We start from the raw sequence: 11,507 nt of genomic DNA, 5'->3' as shown, positions 1-11,507 counted from the left end.
GTAAGAGTAATTGTGTACAAAGTAGAGAAATATCCAATTATGTGACAACCTTTGTGTAATAAAAATTTCTTTAAAGTTAAAAAAAAATAATAATAATAATTTCTTAGAAGGGGGTGGCTGGGTGGCTCAGTCTGGGTGGTGTCAGCTGTGCTGACAGCTCAGAGCCTGGAGCCTGCTTTGGATTCTGTGACTCCCTCTCTCTGCCCGTCCCCTGCTTGTGCTCTGTCTCTGTCTTTCAAAAATAAATACACGTTTAAAAATTTTTTTTTTAATAATAACTTCTTGGGGCACCTGGGTGGCTTAGTCGGTTAAGTGTCCAATTTCGGCTCAGGTAGATCTCAGGGCTCATTGAGTTTGAGCCCTGCATTGGGCTCCCTGCTGTCAGCACAGAGTCTGCCTCAGATCCTCTGTCCTGCTCTCTCTCTGCCCCTCCCCTGCTCTCGTACACACTTGCTCTCTCTCAAAAATAAACAAACATTTAAAAAAATAAAATTTCTTAAGAGTCTACTCACGCACACACATATGTACACATACACATATATATATATTATATATATATATATAATATATATATATATAAATTATACACACGTATGTATGCACACGTATATATGGGTTACCTTAGTAGTAAGGGCTTGGTAATAGAGTAATATAATACATAACAGTTTTTCTGACTTTCCTATTGGTTTCTCTTCCACCTGATTAAGAAAAGTATTTGCAATAACACTTTTCTTTTTATGCTACAGACAGTTTATGTTAACAAACAGGAGAATGGTAGTTACCAGGAGCTGGGGGTGGGAAAATTGGTAAGTGGTTGGTCAAAATATGCACTTAGAAGATGAATTGGTTCTGAAGATCTCATGCCCAGCCTTGTGATTAGAGTTAACAACACTGCATTATATATTTGAAAGCTGCTAAGAGACGATATCTTAAATGTTCTCACAACAAAATGAAATGATAATTATGTGATCTGATGGAGGTGTTAGCTAACACCACACTAGTAATCACATTGCAATATATAAATGCACCAAATCAACACCGTGTACAGCTTAAACTTACACAAAGTTCTTTATCAATTATATCTCAATTTTAAAAAAGGAAAAAAATTAAGTACCAAACTTGGTAATTTATATACGGAGTTAAAATAAATTTATAGTAATATAATTCATAAGAAATTCTAAAAACATGTATGGGTTTATGATTGGAGTAAATCTACTTATATACATATTTGTAAACATATTGAACAAATAATACATTAGGATATGATGCTATAGTTAGAAATGGAATGAAAATACAAATCTGAGGGGAAAAAAAGATGAGGTAAATCTTTCAACTGTTAAATTACTATGGTATTTCCACTCTACTGGATACATTTGAAAGAAGCATGTAATTATCTTATAGTAATATTTGTTATGTGTAAGTGATTACATCTTTGCAACTATTCAAGCTCATGACTAAAACTCTCAGCCATTTTTAAATGTGCAAGAGGGATGAAAAAACAAGTGCTCACAATCACTGATTATATCATTTCTGCTAAAGTACTTCTGAAAGGGCAGAGAATCCAAACTTCTGGTTTCCAGACAAGATTTCATAAATCTACTTTTCCATATTCGCCCCCACTTCATCAGGCCAAAGGTTAAACAAACTGTGGTATACACATACCATGGAAAACATGACATGACAAAATTTTAGAAATGGAAGACAGATTACTGGTTTGAACAGTTCAGGGATTGTAGGTGTGAAGCAGAAGGGAGGTGGGTATGGGTATAAAAAAGTAACAGGAGATGGGCGCCTGAGTGGCCCAGTAGGTTAAGCAACCGACTCTTGATTTTGGTTCAGGTCATGATCTCACAGTTAGTGGGATGGAGCCCCACATCAGGCTCTGTGCTGACAGTGCAGAGCCTGCTTGGGATTCTCTCTTCCTTTCTCTCTGCCTCTTCCCACCCTATCACTCTCAAAAAATAAATAAATAAACATTTTTTTAAAAAAAAGTAACAGGAGAAATCCTTGTCGTATTACCAGTGCTGAATATCTGGACTATGGTGGTGGATATAAAAACCTATAAAGGTAATAGAATTGTATAGAACTTAAAAACTTAAAAACTTAACACACACATACACACACACACACACACACACAGATACACACACGCCCATCCTCCTTCAGCCCTTTCCATCATAGTTTAAGGGGACAGTGTTTTCCTTACGCTGTAGCTGTGATGAGCAGCCAAACTCAGATGAGAGAGAGCATACATTACGAGGACAAGACAAAATTCCTGTTTTCAAAGGCAGAAGCATCTTCAACTCTTTTCTCCCTATATAGTACAAGCAAGCAAATCTCACTGCAACTCATAGTTACATCAACGTGCAGAATGGGCCAAAAATGGCCTTACCTAAAATAACTTATAAAATGTAAAGTAAGTATTTTTAATAGGCTAATAACATTCCTTTCCTGACAATGTGTTAACTGATTTCTATACAGAATGCGATGCTTGGCTAAATCAGAACTTCTCAACAACATGGAGAACTAAAATAACTGCAGATCTAAATTTGGTTTATGAAAATAAACACACAAGGGAACTTATAAAAAGACATATCTAATGCCAGTATTAACATTCCAATATTAATTCTACAGATGGTAGACAAATAGAGACAAAAGAATGACATCTATGGAAGCACATTTTGCTAAGGAAAAGGAGGATCCACACATGCATGTCTATCAATTAAAAAATACTTTAAGGGGCGCCTGGGTGGCTTAGTAGATTAAGCATCCGACTTGGGCTCAGGTCATGATCTCACAGTTTGTGCGTTAGAGCCCAGCATCAGGCTCTGTGCCGACAGCCCAGAGCCTGGAGCCTGCTTTGGATTCTGTGTCTCCCTCTCTCTCTGCCCTCCCCTGCTTGTGCTCTGTCTCTCTCTCAATCTCTCTCTCAAAAATAAATAAACATTAAAAAAATTATAAGTTAACTCTTAAATACAGAGGACAAACTGAGGGCTGCTGGAGGGGTTTTGGGTGGGGGGATGGGCTAAATGGGCACAGGGCATTAAGGAGACTTGTTGGGAGGAGCACTGGAAATTATACACAAGTGATGAATCACTAAATTCTATTCCTGAAATCATTAGTATACCATACGTTAATCTACTTAGATGTAAATTTTTAAAAATTATAAATAAAATATAAAAAAATTTTTACTCTCAAAAGGTATAAAAAAAAAAACACGGTCAAAATAATGATGTAAGTCAAGGGAAAAAGGGAAAAAGAGGGAATACATGCAATTGTTGAACGTTTTTATTTTAATTAAAAATACCAGAAAACCAGCCTTCCATTTTTTGAACACCCGTTTGCTAAAAATCTGACCATTAAGTTCAGCTATAAGGACACTATAGATACAAAAAGAAATCTTAGCCAGAGAAAATACAGAATATTATATTACTTTGACCCTTATTTTTATGTGAAGAGTGCTGAAAATGTCAGTATGAAATACGGAGAATACGTACCCAAGTAGAGGGATCTCTATTATTTTATTTCCTATTGAAATAAGTAGTTGGTCATAAGTGTCTTCATCCTTATCAGGATGGTATTCCACCATAGCTGTCATCTGAAGTCCAGAAGCAAGTGCTTTATCCAGATTGGTCAAAATCAGTTTGAACTTCATGGGGAGAAAAATAAACAAATAAAATTATACATCTTAACTCCTAATAAGGAAATAATGTGAGCTACGGTAGCTAGAAGTGTCCATTAGTTCAAGAGCTGTATCAGGATATAGGCAATATTCCTTCCCTGAAGGCAAACACTTAATGACTGTGTGTGTGTGTGTGTGTGTGTGTATACACACACACACACATATATATATATCAGATTCTAGACCCTCCAGATACGCTTTTTTTTTAATGTTTATTTTTGAGAGAAACAGATGCTAACAGGGGAAGGGCAGAGAGAGAGGAAGACAAAGAATCCAAAGCAGGCTCCAGGCTCTGAGCTATCAGCACAGAACCTGACGCGGGTCTTGAACCCACGAACAGTGAGATCACGACCTGAGACAAAGTCAGACGCCTATTGAGCAACCCAGGCACCCCTCCAGGTATGCTTTTAACAGTACATGGACTAAAACTGACAATGTAGTCAGTTGAGAAACACGTAAATGCTCACAAGCTCATTTAGAAGTATGAGGTACTTCAATACAGAACAAAGGGAGAGCAATCTAATAATTTAATAATCATCTATCATTAAATAATAATCTAATAATCTTAAACACATACATTGTTCATTTTATATACTTTTTGTATGGGGACTTAGAATTCAGAACTTGGAGCAAATATAAAAAAGGAATAGGATACGAGGGGAAGAAAAACCACTTTCATTCTTGTAAAACATTTGCTAGACTCCAGGACAAATATGAAGGGAGAAAGTGAAGGACAGAATTACAATGTGTTGGAGACCCACAATAAGTCAAGCATTCTACATCTCTTGTCTCACATAAGACAGTTCTACAGTCCTATAAGGCTGATGTTAAGGCTCCCAGAATATAGATGAGTAAACTGGGACTTGGAGAGCATAATTAACGTCTAAGGTCACTCTAACAGGATTCAAATCGCACATCTATGTGACTCTGAAACATAAGCTCCTTCCCCATAAGTGGAAAAAGTCCCTCTCCTGAGTACATAATCTCTTCAAGGAAGCAGACTATACACCCCTAGAAAGTTAAATAATACAAGCCAAGAACTAATTAAGTGTCTTATGAGTACTGGAGACATAGGTATCACAAAAGTCCATGAGAAAGCATGATTACCATCGGGCTAGAAAGGAGTGTACTTGGCCTAAGCTTAAAGAATGGATGTAAAAGGTGGAGAACGAGCAAGTAAGGTGCTCCCTATGGGGAAGGAATATCTCGGACATAAGCCGAGAAAAGAATAAGCAGAACAGTCCTTCAGCAGGCAACTAATAAGCTAGCCTCGCTGGGCAAAGAGCTCAATCCGTAACGATGGAGGTCATGTTGAAATTAATTATTCAGGGCTTTTCATTCCAGGCTAAATCTAAGCAGTACTTTCCAGCAATGAAGGGCACAGAGCAGTGGAGTGATTTGTTGATACCAGTGGTCTGAAAGCTTCATACTTCCAGCAAACTTCTGATACCTCAAAACTATCACAGTTCAACTCTGAATCCCCCTGCAATTACAGAACATTGAGAAAACAAGGGATAGATTTTTCCCTGCATAAGCCTTTGGGTGTTACAAGTGCATGTATCAGATGTGACTATCTTCCTTTAAAGAAGCTGTATCTTGGAGAAAGGAAACCATGGCTTCAGCAGCATGTGCTTTTGGTCAAACTACAAGTTGCTGAGCCCTGTGAATGGTATACAAAGGTGTATAAGGCACCACCCTTACTCAGGAGCTGACGGAGGGTAAAACTAACATTTACTAGGAGTCATCAGGACACAAGTCCAAACTATAATCAATGCCTGATAACTGGTATCCAGCAGGGAAGAAATAATTTGGAGATAATATGATAAGACTTACAGAGAAAAAGAGAACTCAATTTGACCCTTAAAGATGGGTGGGATTTGGAAACAGGTGATTCTTGCAGGAGGTGGGAGTGAAAAACACGGGTCAAAAGAAAAGGGAGTCTGAGCCATGGAGGTAAAAGGGGACAATTCCAAGTAAGACTGGCCTGACTGATGCAGAAGCCACACAAGTTAACAAAACACTAAAGATAAGGACTGTGTCTTCTTCATTTTCTACCAGCAACCCACAGTAGATGGCATATAGTACTACATATGGTTCATAATAGGTCATCAACACAAAGATAATGCAGCCTCTTGAGCCAGGGTTGCAAACCAGTACTACTGTATGTTAGAAGCATCATTTTGTAAGTAATTATAAATGGTGATGATGACAATCTTCTTTATACAGCACTTTTTCTTTTCTCCAAGATAGTTAATACATTTTTTTCTAATCTATCTTCTTCCTAATTCCCTTTATATCTATGAAGGATCAGGAGAGCACACCATGGTCTTGCAACAAAGAGAAGTTCACACTAATACTGGGCTCACGGCTTTGGCCTCTAACTGGTAAGCTTACCTGGCCATTCTCTTGTGTCCAGATTTGTGGTCTAAATAGTTTTCCTTCTTAACTCTTGATACAAACTAAAATGAATTATATCATTTATCTCCTGACTGCACAAAAACCACCCATATAAGTGTCTCCTGGACATCCATAAAATAGTGTTTGCCCATATCTGAGATTTACTGCCAGCCTGAATTTTAGAAGAAAAGTATTTTCAGGTATACATTCAATTGCTCAATAAATATGTAGTGACGTAGTGAAATTATAAAATTTTTCCCTTATTTTACAGTATTTGGAGTAATCAGGTCATTTTTTATTTAAAAAAGAGTTAATAGCCTCTCATGATATTCCATTTTATTACAAAATACATGTTACTATAGTTAAAACATTCAAATATAAAAATGAACAAAGCAGGATTCCATTTATATGAAACTCAAAAACAAGCAAAACTAATCTGTGGTGTTAGAAATCACTACAGTGGTCACCTCCATGGGGTGATTACTCCAGGTACTGCAAGGAACCTTCTAGAATGCTGGAAATGGAAATTCTACAATTTGACCCAAATGGTGGCTACATGGGTGTATAAACACATCAAAATTCATCAAGCTTTACTTTCGAGATTTGTGCACTTTAGTGTAGGTAAAAAGTACAATTTTTTTTAAGTGTAAAAAGTAGAACATGAAAGTCCTTTTTCTCATTATCCTTCTACTCGCTAACGTACATTTTTCTATGTATATACAAATAGATGTAATTTTAACAACAAAAACAAATCGTAGATACCTTTCCATTTCTGTACCTAGAAATCCAGGTGCATTCAATACTACTTATCGTTAAGAATGTCCCACAAAAAAAAAAAAAAATACTAATAAGGTTATTTATCACTTAAATATCAAAAATTCTTATCACCTTTCCTATATCAAAAGTCTCCCTGACAGCAAACTAATATTCATCCTCTCACACACATGATCTAAAATGACAGCGAGATTGAAATAGAATTCTGTCAACTTTGGGGGCCTGGAAGGTTCAGCTGGTTAAGCATCCGACTTCGGCTCAGGTCATGATTTCGCAGTTAGCAAGTTCGAGCCCCCACCTAGGGCTCTGTGCTGACAGCTCGGAGCCTGGAGGCTGCTTCAGATTCTGCGTCTCCCTCTCTCTCTGCCCCTTCCCCGCTCACACTCTCTCTCCCTGTCTCAAAAATAATAAACATTAAAAAATGTTTTAATTAAAAAAAAAGAATTCTGTCAACTTCTAAGTCAGAAGATGGAGACGGCCTCTCGGAACATTAATTTTACTCATGATCTTTACTGACTCCCCCAGTTTCTAAGTCCTGTAAGGGTAGGGTTGTGTTCATTTTAGATTGCTCACACCTACAGCCTATTATACAGTAGGTGCTCAACAAATGTTTGTTGGAACATGAAATAATAAACCTTTCCACTATCCTACTGCATCTAGAGTAATCAGGCACTTTATGACTAAAGGGTACTTTACAGAATTTTGTTGATGTAATTCTACAGTATACAAGCACAAATTCTGGGGTTAGGAGACAGACATGGAACCCCCTTTCCCTTCTTTCCAAACCCAAGATGAAGAAGTTGGGAGGTTCTAGATCAACTTTTCCCCACTGTGTCTCCATAACCAAACAAAAAGTAAAAACAAAAAACAAAACAAAACGGCTAGCACGCGTATGCACTGAATGGCCGCTCCCTGGGAAGCTCAATCCTGCCCGCCCCTCCCCCCCCCCCCCCCCCCCCTACACACACACACACTCCCGTAGAAGCCGGCGTCTACTCTCCGGGACAAAGCAGGCGCCCAGGTGGGGAGGCGGTCTCAGAGCCCTGACGCTCGGGAGGTCCTGCTCCTGCACCCCCGAGGGTGTTACCTGTGGCTTGAGTGGTTCCTGAAACCGGATTTTCTGGTTGCAACGGCCGAGGTTGTGTACGGTAACCGGCAGGCGGTACACCCTCCCGGCCAGCGTGTCCAGGAACTTCACCTCCGAAGGGGTCACCCGCAGCTGCACCTCCTTCTTTGGGGTCTCCACGTCCCGGGAGATGAAGGAGCCCCTCTCAGTCTCCATGGCGGCCTTGTATGTAGCCTGCGAACAGTAGCTGACTTGATTTACAGAGGGCTAGCGTGGACGCCGTCGCTAGGCAACCGACAGACGCCGCACGCTCGCCTCAAGCTCCACCCTCATTGGCTCAGCCCAAACTTTGTGCGTTGGCTTATAGAATGCAGGCACGTGGGGAAGGAAAGAACCCAGGGATCGCAAGTGTCACCAGCGAAGCTGGAAAACGTTCTGTGACAGCCCAAATCTCACTTCGTTCTGGCCTATCAGGATTTTAAGATGGCATTGGCGGGGTGGGGTAATTTTCCTGAACCTCTCTTAAGACTAAACTTAAAGAGCAAAGGAAGTGATGTACCCGCCAAGTCAATTAAAGCAGCAAAACTAACAGTTAACAGAGGAATTCAATGGAAGCAGAGTCAGGACCCCCTAGGTGCCCTGCTCACTGGCCTTTAGGCTATCGTTTCTCAAAAGGTAATAGCAAGCCTTTAGATCTTTTGTTAAAATGCAGATTCTGTTTCAGTAGATCTGGGGCGGGGCCTAAGATTCTGTATTTGTAGCAAGGTCCCAGGTGATTCCAATGCTGCTGCAGGTCCTGGGACCACACACTGAGTATAGAAGCTTTAGAAGTTTTGTTAATTACTCCAGGTGTTAAGTTTCTTCATTTGTGAAATCAAGGGGCTGCTCAAAAGGTTGAGATCAAACCTCTTATCTAGCTAGATGAGCACCCTCCCAACAGTCCTAGATTCACACTGCCCAATCATTAACTTCATCCTTGATCTGCTGTGATGGTCTTAAGGTTTCAAAACATAGTAGGTTAGTGGCATTTCCCTGCCTTAAATCTGCTTCTTATCACTTTACAACAAGCTGCTTTCTACGGACTTTTATTAATTTGGAGTCAAGCTCTACAGATATATCCATATACTGTGTAATTATATATATAATACTTATGTTGAGGGGCTCCTGGGTGGCTCAGTCAGTTAAGCGTCCAACTTTGGCTCAGGTAGTGATCTCCTGATTCATGGGTTCCAGCCCTGCCTCAGGCTCTGTGCTGACAGCTCAGAGCCTGGATCCTGCTTCGGATTCTGTGTCTCCCTCACAATCTGCCCCTCCCCTGCTTGCACTCTCTCTCTCTCTCAAAAATAAGTAAACATTAAAAAAAAATTTTTTTTTGAAAAGTAAAGAAAAAAGAGTCTGAATGCAGACCAGGAAAACCTATTATAGTGCTTAGAGTAACAACTTAGAAACAAGATCTATTGAGGTGGCTCAGTTGGTTAAGCCTCTGACTCTTGATCTCGGCTCACTCATTGATCTCACCATGCATGAGATCAAGCCCAGAGTTGGGCTCTGCGCTGACAACATGGAGCCTGCTTGGGATTCTCTCTCCCTCTCGCTCTCTGCCCCTCCCCCACTCACTGTCTTTCTCTCTCTCTCAATAAATAAGTACACATTCTTAAAACAAACAAAAAAAAAGAAACAAAGAAATAAGCTATTGAAAGAAAATAAACAGAACTTCTCTGAACACAGGAGTGTTAAAAGTGTAGCAACTGATGTGTTTCAAGAACAATTTGAAAGTGGGTAGTATATAATGAAATTCACCAAAGTTACATATGATGAAAATTTCATCCAGATGATGAAAAGCCACACCAATGAGAATAAAGTGATGGCACTAAGGCCCAATAAAGTAGAACTGCATGAATTGGATGGCCATGACTAGGACCAAGAATTCTTGTCCCCTTCAAGGTGCACCCAGCTAGACTAAAAATCAAATTGACAAGAGACAAATTAACACGAGAAAATCAAATTTAAAGCATACATATGGGGAACCCACCCAGACATGAAAATTCCAAAGACAATCCGGCAAAATGAGGTGTACTCTCATCCTGAACTGAGGAATGGGGGTAGGGGTCTGGGACTTCAAAGGGAAGGAACGCACCTCACCAGGTGGTAAGTAGAGCAGATGTTTAGAAATACATGTTTCTCCTGCCATATATATAGATGGATCACTCAGATAAAATTTATCTCTGCTCATAACCATTATTCTGAGAAAAACCTTCCATTTAGATTCCTCTATGTCACTAAGAGAGGGGCAAAAGTTTCCCTTGAGCTCCTAAGGTCTCAATTACCTTCAGCTCAAAATAATGTTCAGGCCAAAGTGGCCATCATGGGCAGCCTGCCCTCAGACCCTACAGTTTCTTACTCTGAAACTTACCTGAAGTTTCACACATTAGAAGTTAAGCTGGTAGGTTGTTTCATCTCGCTGAACCATCTCTTACTCCTGAAAATAAGTCAATTTGGTCACACTTATTTCAGGAGGCAGTGATGCAGGTATATTCTGAAAGGTAGGCCCATGGTTCAAGTAATCAGGTATTAAATAAGATGTGTTTCTGTGGAAACAAAAGAAAAATACTGGTTACTGATTGGATCAAATGCTAAGCCACTTTCTGGGTTCTGAGGGTAGCCAGTTGAGAAGATGCCTAGACGTCAGATTCAAAGCATCTTCAGTAGAGTGAGGACAGGTAGTAGAAATCTCACAGATCTAACTAGTTTGCAGTTGAAATGTCTCTGGTGATTTCTGAATGGCCCTCTGAGCAATAAACATGAAGATTGTCTATATATGAGCTATTGTGGCAATTTCTCTGAACCTTATATCAAGTCATTTATGTTTAGTTTGCAGGGCTTCAGGAAAAAAGGCAGTTTTATTTGTCAAATGATTCTAAGTCAGAAAAATGGGAGCAAAGCCAAAATGTTAGTTTGGAGAGTTCTGGCCAGGCATTGGAGGACACTAGAAGAAATCAGGATCTAGCCCACTTTATAATAAATAGTTTTAAATCTACAAAGGTATATTATTGAAATATATTTTCTCTCTACAAATCACCCTCATTTTTACCAAAGCCAGCCAAATTAACATTGTTTGCAAAATAAGTCTAATTGCAAAAAATTGGCCTGATTATTTACATAAGTCCAGTAAGAATAGTGGTTCACCGTACAGGCTTTTTAAAACCTTTGTTGCTGGAACTTTTCATAAGGAATCTCTAGAGTGAACTTTTAATGGATTCTCGAGGCTGAAAGCCAAGCTAAATATTTGCCATCAGACTTCACCTGCAATACCTATGGATTTGGGTAGATTCCTCTCTTTTGGAAGTCCCCAAAGTATCCTGAGGTTCCCACACCTGCCAGGAAGTGTCTTTCTTTACTAACTGGGTAAGGCTGCTGGGAATTTTGTAAACAAGGTATCAGGCTAAGATTTCCAAGGGGTTTCATTGACACCATAAAGTAAAAAAGCTGTCTGGTCATATCTGAGTCTATACATGTCTTTCTTAGATAAAACATTCCAGTCAAAGCCTTGGTGAAATAACCTGTGTTTCCAATTGTTCCCTATTACAA

The 11,507-nt window shown here is 39.4% G+C and overlaps 1 protein-coding gene across 1 annotated transcript in view; it reads right to left on the bottom strand.

The window, feature by feature from the left end:
- CFAP47 (cilia and flagella associated protein 47) overlaps positions 1–8,211 on the bottom strand; it is a 553,185-nt gene extending 544,974 nt beyond the window's left edge. Inside the window, exons 1-2 of the mRNA XM_045471009.1 lie at positions 7,941–8,211; positions 3,498–3,649 (exon numbers count right to left, since the gene is read on the bottom strand). Coding sequence (XP_045326965.1) covers positions 3,498–3,649; positions 7,941–8,135 — 347 coding nt within the window. The 5' untranslated portion in view covers positions 8,136–8,211. The remainder of the gene's footprint in view (positions 1–3,497; positions 3,650–7,940) is intronic.
- Between the last annotated feature and the right edge of the window lie 3,296 nt (positions 8,212–11,507).

Source organism: Leopardus geoffroyi, chromosome X (assembly GCF_018350155.1).
Source record: "Leopardus geoffroyi isolate Oge1 chromosome X, O.geoffroyi_Oge1_pat1.0, whole genome shotgun sequence".
Lineage (NCBI taxonomy): Eukaryota > Metazoa > Chordata > Mammalia > Carnivora > Felidae > Leopardus > Leopardus geoffroyi.
Note: the sequence above shows the minus strand (reverse complement) of the source record. Positions and strands in the feature narration are given on the sequence as shown.